The 22485-nt window shown below is 40.1% G+C and overlaps 1 protein-coding gene across 7 annotated transcripts in view; it reads left to right on the top strand.

The window, feature by feature from the left end:
• The first annotated feature begins 5039 nt into the window (after positions 1-5039).
• INO80D (INO80 complex subunit D) overlaps positions 5040-22485 on the top strand; it is a 45709-nt gene continuing 28263 nt past the window's right edge. For 4 of the 7 annotated variants that reach the window (XR_013183020.1, XM_054636212.2, XM_054636209.2 and 1 more), the window contains exons 1-5: positions 5040-5325; positions 6592-6661; positions 14349-14444; positions 14552-14798; positions 20274-21025. Coding sequence is in view for 6 of the 7 variants with exons in the window: in XM_054636212.2 (XP_054492187.1) it covers positions 14581-14798; positions 20274-21025 (970 nt within the window). In the remaining variant the exon portion in view is untranslated. Of the gene's footprint in view, positions 5326-5355; positions 5375-5429; positions 5449-5732; positions 6180-6591; positions 6662-14348; positions 14445-14551; positions 14799-20273; positions 21026-22485 lie in introns of those variants that run through there. The other 3 variants (XM_077181299.1, XM_077181300.1, XM_077181298.1) reach the window with 3 other exon arrangements.

Here is a 22485-nt window from a genome sequence, read left to right on the forward strand (position 1 = left end):
ATAAATAAGGTTGGACTAATAGCAGAGAGGACTGGTGATAAAGTGTGGAGCTTCTTAACCACTCCAATTACAGTTAATGAAATATCAATAGACAGAAGCAGATAGTAAAAATACAATAGTATACTTTGAATTAACAAAGGGCTTCCCAGTAAAATGAGATGGTATTACAGCATTCTGCTGGGACAGCTTATTCCATTAATTTGTCCTCTATTTAAAGAGGTCTCCACAGATGCCCAACATACTCTGGACAACCTTCCCACAATTAACAGTCTTACTGTTTTGTCTTTGCTGAGCTTTAGGAAGACAATACCATTTATTTAATGCAGATTAAAATACACATTGATAATGAAGAACAGATTAGTGAAGTCTTAGTTAATTACTATTTTCAGTACAGTTCACTATCAATTAATTATATTATCATGTAATAGCTAGCATACATCTGTTCCCAATTGGTTAAATACTTCAGCTATACTCCTACTGAAACCCACAGGAAAATTCCCATTGCTGAAAAAAGCTTTAATGAAGCTCCTAATACAAAACAAGGAAAACAAGGTTAGTCATATGTACATCCATGTTGCTTTGCTAGCATTTGGGGCTTTAAACTAGGTAAAGCAAAGTTACTCTGTTGTATATAGGGCTTGTCCTATAGTTTCAGCTGTGTTATCTGCCACACAGGAGTGCACTAAAGCACAGGTTTGAAGGAGTTTAGCAGCTGGTGTAAGCAGCTCAATTTATGCCATAACTTGGGAATATTTCCTAGAGAAAAATCCTCAGATCATGGGCAGTGTTCTTAACATAAGGACTCTGTGGTTTGGAAAAGTGGCAAAGAGCATGTGGATTATCAAATACATACAACTGCAGCAGAGTAACTGAAACCCAGATACGCAAGAGACAACCATTGCTATAAAATTTTCATGTTAAAGAATTGGTGAAAAATTACAATAAACATTTTTCAAGAATGTTAATATGCTGGGATTTAATGGTTAGCTTGACTCTAGAACTTGCCACTATTTCACAAACTAATACCACATCACAGCTGCTCAAGACATTGCTTAGAAGAATGTATCATAACTTTGGGTTTTATTTAATTTCTCACCCTTTTCAGTCTTTAAATGCCTAAAGACAAGATCTTCTATACAAATGTGGCTCTTCAGATAAGAAAATCTTGAATTAACAGCTATACACTTAGAGTTGTTCTTCCCCTTCACAACATTCACTTGCATTTTAAATAAATTGCTAATCCCTTTAGCAAGCATTTGAAGACCTTGGAACTGTTTCCTCAGTATGTGTCTTTCAAGAAATAATACCAAGATGCCGACATTGTAACACTATTTGGGGAGAACCTGAGAGTCTTCATCACATGCACAGAGTCTAAGGCATGCTCCAGAAATTCTTGAGGTCTGCACTCGGGGTGCGCACGACCTTGGGAGAAAGTCAAGGTTCATTTCTTGATGCACCCTCCTCCAGTAAGTGGTGTACAACCTAAAGCACCTATTTCATTGCTTTATCAAACTCACAAAGCTTATTCACTGCATCACTGCCCTGTCTCACTACTAACACAAGTGAGACACATCAGCACAGAATGCCTCATTAGCCAGAAAGTATGATTTACAGAACATTAATGTTCTCTGACCACTCTGTGCTCAAGTGTACAATAAGTTTACTGGATGGAGCAGTTGGTCCAGGGATGAGACTGACTTAAATCAAGGCAGACAGACCTGTTCTGAAGAATGGAAGTTTCAGAATACAATTCTGAATGCTGTACGGGGGACCTTTTGTGCTTGGGGTTTACACATTGTCCTTGTACAGAAGTTTCAGAGTCCAATTTGTCCTCCAGTGTAATTTCAGAGCACTGCTCTACCCATCAAAATAATGTATGTCCCAGCCTAAGAGTCTTGTCCATAAAGATAAGCAAATATTTTTTAAAAAATAATTTCATTCTACATTACTAAAACTAGCAGACTGCTCCTTTAGCTTGTTACCGTGTAACATTTTATTTTCAGCAAATTAAAATAATATTTGTATCTCTTAGTAAGTTAGTGAAAAGCAAATTACTCTCAGATAAATAAAGTTTTGTTAAATAAATTTATCCATCCATGAAGTACAAATTTTTAATTTCTCTGTTGAATGATTACATAATAGTCCACACAATCAAGATCTGGCAAATTTTTCCTCTTTATTTTCTCCTCCTTAAAAAGATTGAATTAATTTTTTTTTGTACAAGACACCAGAAGTATTCCATTTCAAGTTTTCCTATTCCAAACTTCCAGATTCAAAATGTTTCTCGTTTTCTTGGCATTAAGCTTCTGGCTTCACAATTAAAACACATTAGATAGATCTTAGGATGTCACCAAAATGTGTAATGCTGTTGTGATGCATGTTTAAATTTAGGCAGGCAAGTAATCCGATTAAAATCAGTATCTGCAAAGTCAAACACATAAGCCCAAGAAAAGGTTTAATATTGTTTCTGCGCTCAGCTTCTCAAGTGCATTCATAGCTATTTCTCTAAAATGTTGAATTACCTGCATCCCATTTAAAAAATACAGTTCCAAGATACTAAGTGTGCCGTACAGATATTCTTAAGGGTTCCACAGAGAGATGTGGCAGAGATTAGTTGTTCATGGTATGCCTCTCTTCCTAAAACACAAAAACCATCTAAATAGACCAATTAAGAGAACTTGAACTGTAGTTGAATTATACTGAACTACTGAATTAAGTTGAAAGTAGCAATTCTATTGTTTAACACAATGGTTAATACAAGAAATCACTTTGTACAGAAACTTAAATTTGGTACTTAAGCAAAATCCTACCGATTTGGGAAGAGTTTTATGCCAGGAACTACAGTGATCCTTCAAGCACTTCTGAATTAGCAAGTGTTAGTAAGGCCTGCAAGCATCTGCAAAAGTGGGGTCTGAGAATTTGGCCCTTTATCTATATATTTAGAATAAAAGAAAAGGAAATACTAGTTTATGCTGCATTTGTTGAATTCCTAAATTATTTAAGATAATTTATTTGCAGTATTTCAAAGGGTTTGCGGTTTTTCAATCATCCTATACCTGACCAATGTTTCTAATCCCTGTCATTCCTATAATGAATTCTAGGTATAGAATATAAAAGTAGTTTTTGCTGAAACAGCTTACAAAGAGAATAATCATACTTCATGCTCCAAAGCATACAATAATGACTGGTAAAATTATGAAGGACCCTAATTATTGCACTACTTCTATACAAAATACAAACTCTTTTGGAATACAATATAGGAGCAACATATTTGGGTTTTTTTGTTGTTGTTGTTTTCTAACATCAGCAGAACTATCCATTTGACAGATTAATAACTGAAAAACAGAAAAAAAATCAAATAACAGAAAAACACCTCCCATGCAATAATTCCATTGAATGCAACACTCCAGATTATTAAAAATGAGCTAGGTAGACTAAGAATAATCTAAAAAACTCTGCTAAACAAAAACAGTGTGACACAAAGATCAGCTGACTTTTAATTATACTTTAATTGAAACCTATTTATCTAAATGAAAAACCCACTATGAACACACGAGCTACCCTCACCATGCAGGCTGGGCAAACTCAAAGTATGTTTTGAAATGTGGATGTACCTAAAATACGGATTTTTTTTTTTTTTTTTTTTAAGATAACAAGAACTGAACTAAACCAATATATTTCAGATTTGGCAGGGGAGAGGAGGAGGGTGATAATATACTAAGTAATTCAGTACTTCATCCGTATGACCTTAGTCTGACTGCAGTTCAATTAGTCTATACCACCTGAATAATTTTTACAATGGAAAAAACATAATGTATAGCTCATTAGTTTCCTAATTATTTCCTCTTCCTTCGGGACAAATAAAAAGGCATCTTTGCAGCTCATCTCTGAATAGGGCTGTGCATAATACTACTTCAAGAAACATTATCACAGATCTGCTGAATAGTGATCAGTGTCTTCACCTACAGATACACCACAGCATCTGACACTGTTTTGACAGCACTTAATATATTTTTTACAATCTAATAAAAGAATCTGCAACAAAGAAAAGTAATATTAATTTATATTACAAGATACTGCAGTATAAATTTATAGCATTTCTCAACTATAAGTTAGGAATAATATTCATAAATATAAAGAACAAAGCCCCTAAATCAAAACAGTAAGTTAAAAAGAACCGAAACAGATTTTTAGAAGGCTGCAAAATGCTTTGAAAATATTAAGAACAAAACTCAACTGTTGCCCCCAATTTCTTGCTATGAGTTCTGTTTTTTCACATCCCATCCTGAAGGGCAGACAATGCTAAATTTATGACAGCACAATTTCTCAGATATCTATCATAGGTTCCTCTCACTCACATTAAATCCTTCATTGTTTCTCTACATAGCCTACTCTAGAAAGAAATAAAAAAGTAAAAATTAAAAAAATATGGGTTTTTTTCCTACCTGTATATCCAATTTTATTTACAATGCCTTGAGAGAGAGAAAGACGTTATGGTACAATTGCACCAAACTATCCGACATCAATCTCAGCTGTTTACTAAGACTAAGAATACCAAAAAAAAAGTTACACAAACTTTCACAATTACACACTAATTTTTAGAACCATCACAAAATGACAAAAAAGTTATCAACTTTAAAATACAGAAAAAAAATTACACAGCTTTAAGAACAACGAAGTTACTAAAAATATTTTTTTTACCATACCTCCTTTAATTTTTTTTCCAGAGTTGATCTTTACAGATTATTAAAAAAAAAATTCTTCAGCGACGAGCCTTTGTATTTTATTTTTATTAAAAAAAAAAAAAAAAGTCACACAAATGATAAAATATTTTGTTTTGGCCATTTGTCTCCCTCCTCCAAATGGACACTTTATAAAAACCTTCTGTACTTTTTTTCCCCCTCCCTCTCTCCCTCGCTACTACCTCCAAGATGGTAGGAAAGTTGTTGTTTTGGAGGGCAGAGGAGCCGCTCTCTGATGTTATGTCCTCGCAGTGCCTGTAGTGGTGCTATAGGAGGCTGCTGGCTCTCTTCTTGAGCAGCCCCAGCAGCCCTGCCTTCTTTGCTGGAGAATATATTCAGGGATTCCCCTTAATAATCACCTACCCTCTGAGCACTTTGTAGTTTTAAAATAATAAAAGAGCCCCCAAAGCTTCCTCCCCACAAAAAGCAGGATCTTCTCAGAGACAGGGGGGCAGCAGCTCCTCAGCACAGAGCCCGAGCACATTCCCAGTCCCTCTGCTGGGGAGGAAACTCTGATCTGTCAGCCCAACAGAGGGAAAGGGGGGAGAGGAGAGAGAGGAGGGAAAAAAAAGCAGCTGGAAAGGTAAGCCAGGCCCGGCCTGCATCCCCGGGCTCGCGTAGCGCGGCAGGCGGTGCGGAGGGTGCAGGGCGGGCGGGGAGGCGGGCTACTCGAGGCCGGGGATCGGTCGGAGCGGCGTAGGCCGCGGTAGGGGGTGCGGGGAGCCAGGGGGGTTTTTGAAGCTTTCGGGCGCCGGGAGGAGCGCCGGAGGGGGGTGAGACGGCCGCCGGGGCACAGCGGGAGGGTCGGGCGCGGCGCCTTTGCCCGGGAGGTGAAGGGCGGCGGGGGAGAACGGGGGCGGGGGGGCGCTAGGCCTCGGCGCGGCGCGGCGCGGCCCGGCCGCTCCGCTCCCCGCCCCGCCGGGCCCCCCGCGCCGGGCCCCGGGCCCAGAGCGGGCCGAGCCCCGCCGCCGCCGGGGCCGGGCGGCTGGGGGGAAGCAGAGGGGGCGCCGCGGTTGGGGCCGCTCTTCCCCCCCAAGCCCCCCCGCCCCCCGCGCGGGGCGAGAGGGCCGCGGGACGGGGGGACGGGGCGGCATTAATTTGCCGAAATGACTTTTAATGAGCGGTGCCGGGGTGGGGGGGCACCCCCTCCCCCAGCCCGGTGCGGGGCCGCCGCGGCGGAGGCGGTGCCGGTCCCGCGGGGCTGCGCCGGCCGCGGCCTGGAAAGTTTCGCAGCGTTTTTGGGGTGCTTTACCCCCCCTCCGCCGCCGCCGGCCACCCCCCGCCCGCGGCCGTGGGGACGGTGCCGGCGGGGCGGGGGCACCTCAGAATGCGGCCGCAGGTTCCCCCCCGCCCGTCCCGTACCCCCTTTTCCCCCCGTCGGTGACCCCCTTCGGCCGGGCCGGCGGTGGCTGGATTCGTCGCACAACTTTTTGGGAGGTAGCGGGGGGCGGTTTTGGGGGTGCGGGGAAGCCCTCGGAGTGTCCCCCCCCACGCCCCCCAGGCTGCCGGCACGTGGGGCCCCGGGCCGGCCCCCGAGCTCGGAACGAGGGGCAGGGGCGAGGGGCTGCCCGTGGCAGCTCCTTCGGTGCGGGGCACATGCCGGGGCCGGCGGCTGCCTGAGCCCTGCCGGGGCCGGGCTGGGGTCCCTCGGCCACCCGCTGTCCCGGGACCCGTTAGTGGGACAGGAGCCACAGCCACTGGCACCTCAGCCCGGGGAGGGGAGCGCTCGGTAGCCCCTACACGGCAATTGCTGTGTCTGGCCCCCTCTCATGTCCCTGTGTGCTGGGGGTGGTCTGTGTGAGGTGCTGCTGCCCCCCAGGAATGAAAATGAAAGGATCCTTTTTTTCAGGGAAAAGAAGGTCTGGTAGTTGTGAAGTGAGTGCACTGGAAGACCCATCATCGCACTTCACCCCGCACAGGTGAAATAGCTCCGGTTTCTAATGTGGGAGGTGGCACGTTTCGGTCAAATATTCCTTAATGTGTCTTTTAGGTCAAAAGTATAGTGGCTTTGTACAAGTAACCTGAAATGAATTTTAGAAGTGACAGTGACACTCGCCTTAAAGCCTTATATTATACCATCTGATTAAAATACATAGAGTTAGTTCTAACTTAGTTACTCAACAACGTGCAATGCAGGTTTACTTTAAGGCCTTTTAGTTTTTGAGGGTTGAGAGACTTAAAAATAAAATTGACAAAATTAGGGCAATGCACTGTTCCCCCGTAGACAGGTGCCCTCCCCTATGGGCTCACCTGTAGTGGCAGTGTTCCACGCTCAGGCCATACCCACCAGGTACCACTTCTGATGGCTGAACTGGAGAGCTCGTGTTTTGTATAAAGCTGTCACTTACAAACTGATGACATTCAGCCTTTTGCATGAACTGTTTGTAGTACATACAAAGATCACACAAGTTTTATTAATTGTAAAGCTAAATTATTTACTGGAAGCAACGCTAAATTTATGTACTGGGGGTTATTTTGATGTTCAGTAGTTTTGTGATGAGTGATTGAATTTGTGTGTAGGACCTGGTCCTACAGAACTGTGTGTACTATGTTCTCATGGTATGGTAAATCATCAGGAGGTACAAATTTATTTTAGGACCACACTGAAACTCCAATAGCTTATACCTCCTGAAAGGCTCCTCTGTGAGGAGCTCTGTTGGTTTATTTATTGAGTATTCCTACTGAAGCAAGAATGATATTGTATTGTGAGAAAATAAGTTTATTTGTCTTTGTAGTATTGGGACTAAAAATAAGACAAAGGTATTTTGTTTAACCTCATCTGGAAAGGTAGGCTATGTGTTATTTGACTAAATAAAAGACTTGGACTTTTTTTTTTTCCCCAAGTATAGATGCAAGGTGTGTTATGGTATGCTTAATCTCTACTTTATCTCAGGATATTGCTTTTGGTATTTTGAGATGTTTCTAAAGTACATTTCTGCCCTGTTGCAATGTCATAAAGGGTCCATTTGTTGCTGTATCTGAAGGCTGCTCTTTGCAGCCCTGCTCATCCTTGCAAAACCCAGGCCTGTTTATAATTGCATTGAAATAACCATGCGTGACAACCTCCCTGTGAGGATGTGATAGCAGGACTGGGGCCTGGAGACCTTCTGCTCAAATAGAGAAATCCTTGTTCAAAAAACTTTCAAGATACAGAGCCCATCTTGAACCTTAGGTCAGGAATAGCCATGTTTAGGAGATTACTTTTTGAAATCTGTAGGAATGTACTCTTGACAGTAGTTACAAATTTTCCTACGTAAGTTCTTTTTTCTTTACAAATCCTCTGAAGTTTCTAAAATTTGTAGAGTCTTAAATGTTTGTTGTTTTTTAGGGTTTGGGCTATCTTTGTCAGGTTTTCTCTAAGATACTATGAGGTGCAGATGAGTGAATCAGCTGAAATTAAAATTCCTGTTAAGGTTCATGTGGTGTAGGAAAACAAAAAGAACCTGTTCAGTTTGTGAGCAAAGACTTATTTTCCTCCTCATAGTTATGTTTTCTGCTCTTGATTGTAACCAGTTACAAGTCTGTAAGTTCTCTAGCTGTTGCTATTTTTAGGAATAATGCTTAAGTTTAATTCTGTATTTATTGTGTTATATTCTAAAACATAATCTGTTTTACCAGTGTTGCCTAAAACATTCTGCTGCTTTTCTGTTAATATATTGGACATCCTTATGCAATGTAAACTGCCTTTTGCCAGAACTGAAGTAATAAGCTTTCTAAAAAGGCAGAATGAGGGCAATATTGCTTCTTTCTTCCCAGGTAGATCTTAACATATGAAAAAAAGTAGTCCAAAATACGATTCCAGGTGGTAACTAAAAATATCTTGTAAGATCTTAACATGTTGAATGCCTTGATCTGTCAGGGTACCTGCATGTGTGTTGCAGTACCTGCACTTCAGAGGCCTTCCTGAGTAAGGACTGTATTCTAGTTCATGAAAGCGTTCTGTACAGGAACTCTTGTAGCTGGTGTTGGTTGCTTCCCAGTGTCCTCTGTCTCAATTTGAGTGCTTTTACTGACAAAAAGAGTCTTGTTTCCACAATTACAGCATTCTTGGTTTGCTAGCTGAGTGTAGTAGAGAATGGAGCTGTTAAAAGACTAGAACTAAGTGAAACTTATGGCTAGATCACAGCATAGGGACAGAAGTTACAACTTCATGATGTTGATGTTGATCACAATTAGATGTGGTACAGCTTCTCTTGATAGAACAAAACATTTCAAAGAGAGGTATTACTTGCTATGAAATAGAGAAAATGAATGTTTTAGATTCATACTTAGAAGTATACTTTTTACTAATACTGATTGAAAAGTTTTGCTATAAAATAGCTTTAAGTACCTGTCTTTTTGTCATGAACTTTATGGCTTCTGTTCATCTTGGGGTGGATGAAATTCCATGTTTCCAAACATCTTGCACACCGTGTGTTTGCTCAGTTTCAGGAAATGGGTCTGACAGTGACAGGTACTTGTTCTTTCTTGGTCAAGAGGAAATGACAAAACTACTATTTATGTTATTTGTGCTTGTGGAGAAGCTGAGATTCTTGTAGATCCATGTTCTACTTCTGGACCCAAGCTGATGGTTTTGGGAACCTATGGAGATGATTGTACCTTGTCTGTGAGATGTCATGAACACACCAAGCAATTTAACATGAAATTTAGGCTAGTATTAGCAAATGCAAACAACACAATAAAGACCTCTGTAGTTGTGGATTTTGTTTGGATGCAGTGTGTGAAGCTCTGAGCTCAGTCCTCTTAATTATACATCTTTTAACCACCAGCATATAATTGCCTTGCAATTTACAATGCATTTGGGGATTCCATTGCCTAAAAGGGTCCTACGTACATTGAATGTCAAGTTCTGAGCATATGTTTAAGAATGTTTCAACCCACATGATTTAAAATACTCTAATATTTTCAGCACAGCATTTGCGCAAAATTACCGGTCGGAGTTTTGAGGCTCTGGTGCTTTGGGCTTTCTGTTAGTGAGTAAGCCATTGCCTTCCCTGTAGATTACTCACAATGTCAGGTACCAGATTTCTGTATGACATAATGCTGCTACTTGGGTATGGTTATAGTAAAGATCATCCTCCAGAGTTTGCTGCTACACTGTTTTCCAGCCTCTCTGAAGGAGTGTTTAACTCTTTTGGAAGAGGGTGTGTGGAGTGCAGAGCTACAACTGTGTTGTCTTTGGAGCTGATGTGCACTGCAAGGGAGCTGATTATGCCTGTACTGAAAAGCCAGTACTAAAAGGAAGTTGGAAGTTGGCTTCTTCCAGAGGGTGATAGTAGGTGTTGGCAGTTGGACAGGTGTGTTCCTGTGTGTATTGAAATCTTTCATTTCTCTTTTTGCAGTCACTGTGCAAACCACCTTCAGTTGTCTTATGGACAACCAGTGGCTGCACTCAGCAGGACAAATAGCTCTGCTCTTAAGTGCTGATGTCTCAGAGTGTGACTTAGCTCTGTGTCCTGCATGTCCTTGCTATAAAGCCTTGCTGGGGTGCTAAGTTTGTTACTCTTCTTCACACGTCCAGATAGGACTTTAGCCAGAGGGAGGAGATTTTCTTCTGGTCAGCTGCTCAAGAATAAAAAATGGGACAAAGGGAGAAGTGAATGTGTTATGAAGTTACAAATATTAGTGATAAACTTATAAGAATGTGAAAAATACCCTGCTGGGTCAGATTACCTTGGATCCAACCTAATGTTCTGTCTAGGGCAGTAGGAATAAGTGATGCTACTTAGGAAGGGCATTAAAGCCCAGACACTTTTTTTGTGCTTTCTTCTCTTACTCCTCCACCACCCATATTTGTTAAAATGGTCATGCTAGAGAGTGCATCACTTATGTCCCCATTGTCCATGAACTTCTCTATTGCCTTTTTGAACCTGATGGTACTGTCTGCTTCCATAGTCTCATGTGATTGCAAGCTCCAGCAGTTCACTGCCTGTGAGTAGTAAAAATGAAGAAATACTTCTTTGATATGTTTTGAGTCAATCTCTTACTAACTTCATCAGGTACCTCTAGCTGCAATATTTTGTGTCTGGTATGGCTGCTCTGTATTTACCTTATTCCGTACCATGATTTTTTATTTTGCAAGGGCACACATTTTTGGATTCCCTTCTGTTCTTTGCCCTGTTGTTTCTTAGTAGCTCAAAATCTTTTATTTAGAATCAGTTGTTTAAGGAAAATCTAGGTTCCTCACGAAGCAGCTTCTGGTTTCTCATTCACGGGTTGTGGCTAAAGTTAGTTTGAGCACATGCAGGCATAATTTTTTTTCCTGTCAAACCTTCCTACATCTTCAATGTAGAGTATAAATGCAAAACTGAAAACAGCTTCCAGAAAGTTTTGTATTCTGATATTTTTATAGTGAAGTACAGCTGCTTAAGCATTTGCTTTTTCCAGGGGAAGTCCATGTTTCCGTCATCTCTTACTGAATCCTGTGGGACAAAAATAATTTCTCCCCCACCCACTATTTAGCTAAGTGTAGTTTCAGTTCTCCTCAGTTAAGTGACATGTGCCTATTCCATGCTTGTGCTACTTTTTACGTAGCAGCAAAAAGCTCTGATAAGAACTCCTGTAAATTGTTAAAAATAAAACACTGCATTAGATGAAATCAGAATGAAGAGACTTAAGTGTCTTTGTTATTTTTATATATATATATTTATATACACACACTCTCTCTCTTATATGGTATGCCATGGAAGTAAAAAAAAAAAGCTCTTCTTAGATTAAGTCCAACTTCAGTCTCTGTTCCTGGCAATGTATCCACATAGTGACATGTCTTTTGGGGAGTCTGTTTAAGAATTTACCAATAAAGATACAATTGCAAGTTTGAGAAAATTGCTGTGTTGTTTTTTTAATATTACATTGGTTGGCTACCATGTTTGTTGGCTTTCTTGTTCCTTGCACTGTAGTTGTACTGTCAGGATTTTTAATATGGCTATTTTTGCATGAGCTTCTTTTAGTGTATGTATAGACCCAAAAACTCACGTTCATGCTTATTGGTTTCCCTGGGGATTATTGTCAGTATTTTTGTGTGAGTGTTTCAAATGGCATTGCCCTTGTGCCCTGTATCTCTCAGACAGGAGAGAAGTGAAATGCTATGCCTGCCTTGACACAGTCAAGTTAAATGCAAAAATAAGACTTAATTATGAGTTAAACCCAAAAATAAGACTGTGGCCACAAGAATAAATCTAGGATTAGTGGCTGGGAACTGTGGAGCAGTTTCCTTACAGAAGCTTAACAGAGGCACACAAGGTATGCATTTCTTACTGTTTACTTTGGAACCATACTAAGGAACTCTTTCTTTGGTCTATTGCCTGCTAACCTTCAGAAAAGAAATACAGCTGGGTTGTACAAAAGAGGAGAAAGTTAGTGATCCATCAGAAACTTTGCAAAGCATGATAGAGGTAGTTTAAAAGAAGGTGAAAAATAAACCAGAAGAAAATAGAGAGCAACATGTGGGTCACTCTAGCTGCAAGATACACTTGATCTTTCAAGTTTTATGTCCAGTCCAGTGTGCCACCTAATCCAAGCTTTGATAAACTGAGAGAAGCAGACTCTCCAGCAAAAGGCTTTCTGTCAGTGTTGTGTGTGTGGGTCACAAGTAGTTGAGACTCATTTGATTACTTTTGCTGCCATAGTAATAGAGGAGTCCATCTCTCAAGCACCTGGGATACAAGCACTGACCACAACTCCCGTATGGTCATCGTGTTCCCATGAGATTTATGCGTTTTCTTCATGTTGTTGCTGAATATTGGAGGATATATCAGTATCTGCCTGAGCCAAGGTTACTGAAAGGAATATTTGGTCCTTAACATGCTAAAGAGATTGTTCCCTTTTCCCATTCTGTCTTTTTGAAGCAAACAGTCAACAATGAGCTTTCTTGTTCTTAAGACTGACATGTTGTAGAAAGTCATACTCCAGTGATTGGTTGATTTCAAGTATATGTGTGTGTATGTATATAGTGCCTTTGAGAAAAGCTGGGAAGGGGGATTGAAATTGGTCCAGGTGACTGTGTGTATGTTGTGGCTCTCTGGTGTAAGCAAAGCATGAGGCTCCTGCCTCTGGGGCAGGCCGCTTCCCTGTGTGCTTGGAAAGGGAAAATGTGTATCAAGAGGAAATACAAAGTTACCATTATTGTCAAATGATTGTTCAGGTTGCTTGTAGTAGTTACATTCTGTAGCACCTGTCTCCATTCATATGCTCGGTAATGCTGTGTGTGTGCATGTACAGCTGTTCCAAGAATTTTAAGTTTTTAAGTGTTTGTAAGTCTTAATACTCTTCTGTCTTTCTGCATTTACAGCTAGATATATGCTAATGAAGGCCAGATTTATGTTGTTTACTCTGTGGGATAGGGTGTTTTGTTTTGCCCTAGTGACTTAAAATTGTTTTTCTAGATCCCCCAGTGCTGTAGTGCTTTGTCATTTTCTCATGGTACTTTTTTACAGCAGAAAGTGGGGGCTTGTACCTTTACAAGAGGAAAGTACATCTTTCCTGCAAAGTCTGTGTAGGTTTCCTCCTTGCAATTCTGTTCTTGCCATTTTGGGCCTCAGGAACAAGTAATTTCATTGAGGTGGTAATCTGTACATTTGTCACATGCCTCTAATTTATTACATATTTCCTGAATATCATCTCTATGAATATTCCTTTCCTTGTTGTACAACACATATGAAACTGAACTGAGTGCTCAAAAGAGTTCATTCCAGTGCTTCAGGATGACCTTCCTGAATAAAAGCTACCTTTTGCAGGTTAAGCTTAGTGTATCACAGTAGCTGCAGAATATATGTACTATTATTTTTTTTTACACTACTTTGGAATGGTTTGGGAGTTTTGTTTGGTTTTTTGAAAAGATTATTGCCAAAGACATCCATAATGTTGGGATCTGAAAAAGTACCTTGTGGCTGCATGGATTTGCACTGTAGGAACCTGCTTTGGGAACTGTAGGAACCACTGTAGGATCCCAGCCTCTTGCTGAATTGACATTTCAGCCCTTCTGGCATTCATAGGAGTACTGACTGGTATTAATGCCTGCATTTCCCTAAAATAGGTACGGTGAGGTAGGATAAACTTTGAAGAACCATGATGACCTCAGGTAGGACTGCGTATGGATGCTTGCAGAAATTGTAAGCAGCTACAAAATCCGAAAGACTGGTCATCAGGTGTGGTAAAGAAAGCTTTTCTTAAAAAAAGCTTTGTTGCACTGATTGGCAAAGTAATTTTGCAGAGCAAAGACAGTCTGTGGTGGTTTTGTAAACAAAGATACCTTGAAGTAAACCCTCTGCAATCAAATGGGTTAATCATCTTTCAGCTTGATTTATGAAAGCAAGTGATCTAATCTGACACTTAACCTTTTCCAACTTGTAGCTTCTAATCACTTTCTGGTAGATGAGTGAAGTTCTGTTAAAGTGATTTAAGTGTGGTGGCAGTAGAATTTTCTTTCCCCCAGTAATTTCTTTAGTGTTTTCCAAGATCTGTGACTACTAATTGAATACTATTGTGCTGTTGTTTTATTGGATGCTAGCTGAACCACGGGCTTGGTGACTACGCGTGCCTGTTTACTTACTGTAGTAATATCTATTTTATTCTGACTGACAGTGACCCTTTTGATGTTTTCCTCAGACAATCTGCTTCATCTTGGTTCATCATCATTCCAAGATAGTGGTGTCCTTGGGGCTCTCTCTTAACACTGACATGGTGCAGAAGATTTAAAATCAGGTATTGTTTTGGATCCTTCTTTCCGGCCTGAATGAAACACACAACCTAGAACTGAATGCAGTTTTTCTTCCCTTATGTGATTTTTCTCAATATTTTGGTTCTTTCAGCTGATGTTCACAAGGAATAGAGTCACGTGATGTATGAAGGCAAACACATACACTTCTCTGAGGTTGACAATAAGCCCTTGTGCTCCTATAGCCCCAAACTGTGCAAGCAGAGGCGACTTAACGGCTACGCCTTCTGTATCAGACACGTTCTGGAGGACAAGACTGCCCCCTTCAAGCAATGTGAATATGTGGCCAAGTACAACAGCCAACGCTGCACCAACCCCATCCCCAAGTCTGAGGACCGTAGGTGAGTTCTGCTTTCCTCTCTGCAAAGTGGGAAGCGGCTGGGACGTTTTATTTAAGTTGCTGCCTGGTTTCAGGATGAGGGAGGGACTGGGCTGAGTCAATTGTATTCCAGGATGTTCCTTTGAGAATTTTGTTTTAAGACCAGTAAACTTTATTTTATTTTTTGTGAGAGTCAAGTACTCAGTGAGAGGGCAGTGACTTAATCCCAAGGAAGTTTATGGGAGAGTACACTGCTTTTCACAAATTCACTATAAACTGTGGATCAAACCTGCTACACAATATCAGCTGTTCTAACTCATTTGCTTTGTCACTCACAGTACATGCTCTTAGAAAGGCCTGCTTGTTAAGCCAGCAGTGCCAAAAGCACACTTCCATCTGCTTTTTCAGGACAAGTAGTTGAAAATGCTTATATTCTGGACACGGGGGGCAGTGACATGTAGGGACAAATCCAGGGTTACAATTCAGTGTTGGTGATATGGTACTGATCTGTAGTATTGTTTTACTGGAATAAAATAAGTATTAGTTGATAACAGATGAGCCAGCTGGGAAAGTGCCGCATACTCCTTTTCTTCTTTGCTTCCCTTATTTCTTTCCCCCTCCCTGCCCAAATGAAGATGCCCAGATAGCCTGGGTATTAAATTCCTTGCAAAATATAGTCCTTGAACTTGTTGAAAGCTGGGAATTAAAAGCAGATTTCCTGAATTGCAGCCCATACTGTAACCACAAAGGCATTCTTCCTTGCTCCTTAAGACTTCCTGAACACCAGTCTCATTGGTCGTGCTCAGGCTGAAATAGCAGAATTTGTCTAATCTAATGTATATGCCATCAATATATTTATTTTTCAGAGTTGTCATTGCAGGTATTGCCAGCAATGCATTGTTTAATTAATATGTGTGTTAACTATCTGAGGCTTGTTCTTGTAGAAATGCTTTTTTAAACCTAAAATATGAATAAAATATGCCAAAAAAATCAAGCCACTATTCACTGACCTTTCACATTATTAGCTGCCATTCACTAACCTTTTGCATTATTAGTGGTGTTCCCACTGTGCCCTACATATAACTTCCTTCTCAGCTCACAGCTCCCTCTCTTGTCTGAAACAACAGTTGGACTGTGCTCTAAATTAACTTGCACTTCACCTGCCATTTCAGCTGAGGAGACTGATGAAGTGAGAAAAAAACATGAATGTTTGTCAAAAGCTGTAGGGCAAATGCTCAAATGGCACAAGATGAATAACTTGAAGCTGTAATTTGACAGTCAGTGAGTGTTTCTTTGCTACTGTACAATTGAGGCTCTTTGGAAATAAGCTCACAGAAATGATCATAGAAATTGTTAGCACAAATGGTATGCTGTAATTTCAGATGCAAGAGCTGACTGAGAGAGTTCCTGTTTACCAGGGGTCATACTGAAAAACAATAGAAGTAATAGTACTTAATGACACTTTTTTATGTCTCATATGTTCCCATGGAATTTGTGATTTTTCTTTACACCTTGAATTGAGTTCACACTTTGTTCTTTTTGATTTTTCTCAAGTTAAACTGAAGTGTGGTCATGACATCTGGTGTATGTTATATTAGAATAATTCAGTTGCATGTCGAGTGTCACATTACAGTACTTGAAGAGGACAGCAGGTGTCTGAAAGAGAAAATAAACTTTTAATTTCAAATGAGAGGATGTGATAGTTGAAAGAATATTTTAAAAGACTGTTTCTCAGGGCAGAGTTTAATTTTAACAATAACATTTAATGAATGCTAGTGATAAGACTGTGACTGTTCTAAACTTCTTTTTGGCAGGCAAACCTGTATCTGTTTCTTAGAAGACTTTTTTCACACTCTGTTCAATATAAAGATGTTTGTAGTGTCTGAGTTCTTCACTCATAGCTTTTCATTTTCTGTGTACAGAATTACTGTCAGATGGTCATTTTGTCACAGTTTTAGACATGGAACTGTACAGGATCAGAAGCAGGCTGTATGATGCTCTGACAGCTATCTTCTTTTATACTTTTAGAAATTGTTAAAAAAAAGTATTTAAAGACAATGCACGCATTATATGCCAAAAGCTTCATAAGTCTTTCCACAGATAATTAAGAAGAATTATCACTTGACCCCAGACAAATGAGGTGCTACCGGCCACAAAGATGGTTAATATGATGCCATATTATTACATTTCTTATTAACCATTAACATTCTACAAATTAAATCTATTAATATATGTGATTTCATTACCTTATTTAAAGTCTGATTTTTCTATTCACTATATTTTTTTAGAGAATACATATATGTGGGATGATACACACATGGGTTTTGTATCTCTCTTTTCTCTGAAGACATCTACTTATTTCTTAACCAGCTACACACAAAGATAATGAAATGCAACTTGATTTCTAAATATAGGTTTACTACAATATAGTTGAGTTAAACACTATTTCGTCTCTAATTCTCCTCACTGAAGAGAATCTTTAAATTCTTTGTTAATATACAAGCTGCTCCCCAGTTTGTTTGGGTCTTTTTTTAAGAGGTGGAAATTGATACCAAACTGGGGTGTACTAAGAAGCAGAATGCATTTGTAGGTAGAAAAGCTGACTGTCTGAATTCTTGCCTTCCCCGTGGATGCAGGAAACAGTCCAGCTGAATTCTTCAGAGCCCATCATGTTTTGTGTGCTTCACTTTATGATAATTTTAATGGATATCAACCCACCATATTTGTGGACTTAATTTGACATAACCTGCACAGAATAAGTGCCTTTGGTGCTGATTGAAGAAGGGGACAACCCCTGTATTAGATACTTATTGTGATACTGTCAGCTGAGCAAAACTCACAGACAAGTTACAGAAGTGACAAACTGAGCCTCTAAGACAGGCTTGTTGGAGTTGGCTCTTGTAGGACCAGCTTGACCCTAATGGGTTTTGTGCTCAGAGCTATGTGAAAAGCACTGTGCTACTTGCAGGTTCAGTTCTGTCTTCCCAGTAACCTGACTTCCATGGGCTTGAACTACTAATGCAAACTCTGCAGCACCGCGTGAAGTCAGAGCCACTTTAGGTCAGGGCTGACTAAAAAGCCATCCTGGAATGTGCAGGATGAGGAAATGTGGGTCCATGCCCCCCTGGCTGTGTGCAGGGCTAGCAAGAGCATGACATGGTCAAGGCTGAAGTGGTGCTAGTGAGAGCTATGCCTAGCCAAAACTGCTTGTGTGAGTCTGCTTTACCCAGAGAAGACTAAACTGCTCTTTCTGGTTTCTTCTTGCTCCTGTTAGTCCAAGCTGGAACAGCCTTGGTTATACTGGAAGACAGGGAGTTGGCAGAGCCTAAAGCACAGAGCCAAGTCAGTGTGTACTGGAATCTGAATGTTGTAGCCTGGCATCTGTGGGTTTGTGTCCAGTGGAGCCAGTTGGCTCTCAGTGATGCAGTATGGTCAGCTGAAGAGCCAAAGCTTTATTCTCTGCCATATAAAAATGATTCTGTTAGAGTTAAATGAACTAGACAAGCCCTTACTAGCCAAAACTCAGAGAATTTTAGCAAGCTTATTACCTTTCCACAGACTTATTCACCTTTTCTATTTATTTTCTTACTGTTTTTGCAATGAAAACAGACTATGCAGTTCTACCTCCTCACATCAGCACAAGCACAAGATGACAGTAATTTAATTTCTGGACATTATAAGGGAAGCATTTGTGTTGAGCAGAACACTCGTTTTATTGGCATAAGAGGGAAAAAATTCCCTTGTGTTTGTTTAGTCTGTTTATTGGTTTTTTTCCTTCTGCCATACTAAGTGCCGTGGTAACTGTTCAAACAACGTATTTAAAAAGGGCTTAATTTTAAATATGGAAACAGTGCTTGTTGACTTTAAGGGAAGCTTTATTGAGCCCTCATTATATAATTTTATTTTTAGAAGTGCATCTCTCAGTATGAATTTACAGTATTCCAGTGTGTTCTAATAAGGACTGCACAAGTTGTTGGCTTTTAGCTTTCCTCATCTAGGTTTATTTTTTACTTAAAACATAATGTAATGAAGAAATTATTTAGTCAATAATAAGTAGCAGTGCTTTTCAGTGTTTTCTGATTTGTGAAATCTTAGGAGCGTGGTTCTTGAAAGAAGCTATACATATATGGAGACCATTAAACAGCATATATGAATTTGCTTTCCCTTTTAAGGACCCTTTAGAGCTGTTCATGCATTGTTTCTTTAAAAATGGGTCGACAAGTTGAAAGTGACTAAACAGAAGTGCTAAACCTTTTTGGGGGGTTATTTTGGGCTTTTCTGCCATTTTTTGCTCCATAAAGACCAGAATAATATAATTTTAACCTATTTTTTCAACAAAATTTACTGTTCTCAGATTCATACTGATCTGATTTTAAAGAATACCTTCATGGTATTCTATTCATGATCTTGTCCATCATTACCTTGATACAGGCATCACTCTTCCCTTGTATCTTTGGTCATCCATAAGCTGTAAATTTTAGATGGGATTCTGCAAGGGCAAATTTTGATTGTTGGTGGGTTCTACAGAGGCAGGAGTGTCTGCTTGTGGCGTACAGGGAAAGGATCACATCATGGTTCCTAAATTTCTGTCACATACTGATTCCAATCAAACAAAAGTTAATTGCTTACTTTTTAGTATTTCATCTGTGGCATAAATTGTAATTATTTTTACTTTTGTGACAGATATCAAAGACCTCGCTTTCTTTTTTTTTTAATAGCATGACTTTGAAAGTTTTTCGTATTAGAAGAACTTAAAATCCATGCTTTTGGATTGTATATATACATATTTCTGGCATTGTGTAAGTGTTTTCTAGCAGCAGAGAGTTTGTTTTAAGATAGATTTTTATTGAAGAATATTCAGCTAATCCTCTGGCTTTAAAATTCATCATGTTAAACTACTAAAACAGAATTTAAGTATTTATGCTACTCGTTCAGTAAGTGGAAATAGTGATCTTTCATAGCAGATAGATATGTACTGAGATTGTCCCTATAAGAAACTGCTCCCTACTACAGTGGAATTCATCATAATAATAATAATGTTTGCATTGATGAAAATGTTAACTACTTCCACTGAAAGAATGAGCATATGAAAGGAAGTAGTCTTCAATGTACTTTTTCTTAGGAGCTTTTGAACTGATCAGTTAATGGCTTGCATTCTTGCTACTTTTTATATCAGACTGTCCATTTGTTTTGTTCACTTTGGATTTTGACTGTTTACCCTATTAGAGAATTAAGATTTTGAATGACTGTACGTGATTTTCTTATGAATAATGAATGAAGAATATTATATCTTAAGATTAGAAATAGTTGCTTGTGTAAGTTGGTTTGGGAGCACCACAGTTATCTGTTGTATTAGAAGTTGTGTACAATTCTTATAAAACCTCTTCTGTTTATATTTGCTTGAAATGTATCTGTGAGTTTCTCCTAAGTGATGCCTTGCCTTCAGATTTTACTTAGGGAAGTTTAGTTAATAACTGACTGCTCTTACTTTTCAAAGGTACTGCAACAGCCACCTGCAGGTACTTGGCTTTATACCGAAAAAGGAGAGGAAGAAAAAGAATGATCCCATAGAGGAGGTAAAGGTCAGGCATCAGATGGATGCTATGGCCTTCGGTCTGACAGTGCCCACCCTGGCCTTGAAGATGCCCAATGGACTGGATGGGATGTCCCTCTCCCCTCCAGGGGCAAGGCTTCCTCTCCACTACCTGGAGGCAGAATTAGAAGACCCCTTTGCTTTCAATGAGGAGGATGATGACCTAAAGAAAGGGGCAACAGTGAAGAAAAAGTTGCAGAGCAAGTTGGCTCACAACCGGCAGCGCCAGAGAGAGACAGAGATTTTAAAAGTTCGCCAAGAGCACTTTAGCCCCATTCCTGCACCTTTGCAGCAGCAGCCTCTGCAGCAGCAGCAGCACTCCCATCTGCCACCTTCATCAGCTTCGTTAAAGCCGACAGGGCTACCGCAGGGCATAGTCTGCAAGTCACCTCAACCTCTGAACACCAGCCTACCAATGCAGGGAGTGGCACCCACCACACACACTATAGCACAAGCGCGGCAGTTGTCCAACAAGAGACCTCTGCCTCTCCTGCCACCCGCCAGGGCTCCTGGCACGGACCCGCCAAGGACTGACCGGGTCCTGATGAAAGCCACAGCCTTCCCTCCGCACTCGTCCTGCATGAGCCGGCTCCAGAGACTGGTGAAACTGTGCACTCGAAAACAGCAGCTGGACACTGATCTGTTTCCTCACTTAGGTGAGTAGGTCACAGATGCACTGCAGCCATATGTTTTAACCTGGAACCAAAAGACTGAATGGGAATGTCCTCCTAGCCCTGTCCTGAATTCCTGTGTGGTCCTTACAAAATAACCCTGAGCTAGGTAATCTCTTGGCATCTTGTTTAGCTCTATTGTCCATGAAGGGAATGCCTGGACCCATCCCAAATGGTTTATGGCGTTTTGGTTGTTTATTCTTCTTAACATTCTGTTAACCATTTGAGAAACCAAACTGAGGTGTAGAAAACATTGTTTGGGTTATAGAGACCTCACGTAGAAGGTTTGCAACTTGAGTATTAAATGTGACACAGCAGTACCTACATGAGTGGACAAAGTTAGATTGAGACATTAGGTGTGTGATAAGTGCACGTGACATAATGAATATAAGTGAAAGTGTGGCAATTTGGCCCATCAATCTCTGCATATTTGAAATTCCAGTTGACTTAATTGGAAAATTGGAACACATGAGAATTTTTCTTGACTGGGCTATATTTATGTCTATGGATGAACAGAAGGAAAAGACCACTTCAGGAGAGCAGCATTGTTACAGAAGATAGTTGGAAGGGTGAAGTCTTGTCTCCATACCATGCAGAAATATTCTCCCCCTTACATATAATGATCAATAGCTGCTTACGAAGATATGAGCAAATATAGCCAAATTGGTGTTATGATAATAGTGCTCTGTAAGCTTTGAAAAGGCAACTGACCTTATGGCTGGTTTGTCTTGTGAATATAGACCCAGGCACACCTATCTGTCCTTTTTATCTTCCTCACCCTCCCAAGTTACTTTTCTGCTTAGTTTTAGACTGTACATTTCTAACAAGTAAAATACTGGCAGGGAAAAGGAAATGTGACTCTGTGATATAAGTAGGAACACCATTTATGATGTTTAAAACAAAAAAAGACTTCAGATAAACCTGGACATTTCCTATATAATGTCTTATTTAATTGCAAACATCTGTAATTTTTGCAATTTCAATTAACTTTTTCTTAATTTGCTGTGAAGATCTGCCCTTTGGCACTCATGGGATAGTTTGACTATTTGTTCAGGAGATAATTAGCATCCAGTATCATGTCTCCAAAGGAAATTGTTCTTCAGAAAACAGCTTTGATGGTCCTGTATATAGTGCAGGTCTTTAGAGGATTGGCAGCTCTAGAGGCATTTCTGAGTGTCACAGTCCGCAATACCTTAGAAAGTGACCTGTGTTTTGAAAGACTGTAGAAAGATCCCTTTCTGTGCTTAATGTTCAACATTCTCAACTGGTGAAGAGAATATGTGCTCCTTTAGAAGAGGCATAGTAAAACTAAAAAACAGTTAGACCTATACATGTACAGCTAGGCAGGTGCATAACTATGTGGATGCATGTAGAACAGTTTATATTTAACAAAGTTAAAAGAATTTACATATTAATTACACAAAATTTATTTGTGGAAAATTTGT

The sequence above is a fragment of the Agelaius phoeniceus genome, chromosome 7 (assembly GCF_051311805.1).
Source record: "Agelaius phoeniceus isolate bAgePho1 chromosome 7, bAgePho1.hap1, whole genome shotgun sequence".
NCBI lineage: Eukaryota > Metazoa > Chordata > Aves > Passeriformes > Icteridae > Agelaius > Agelaius phoeniceus.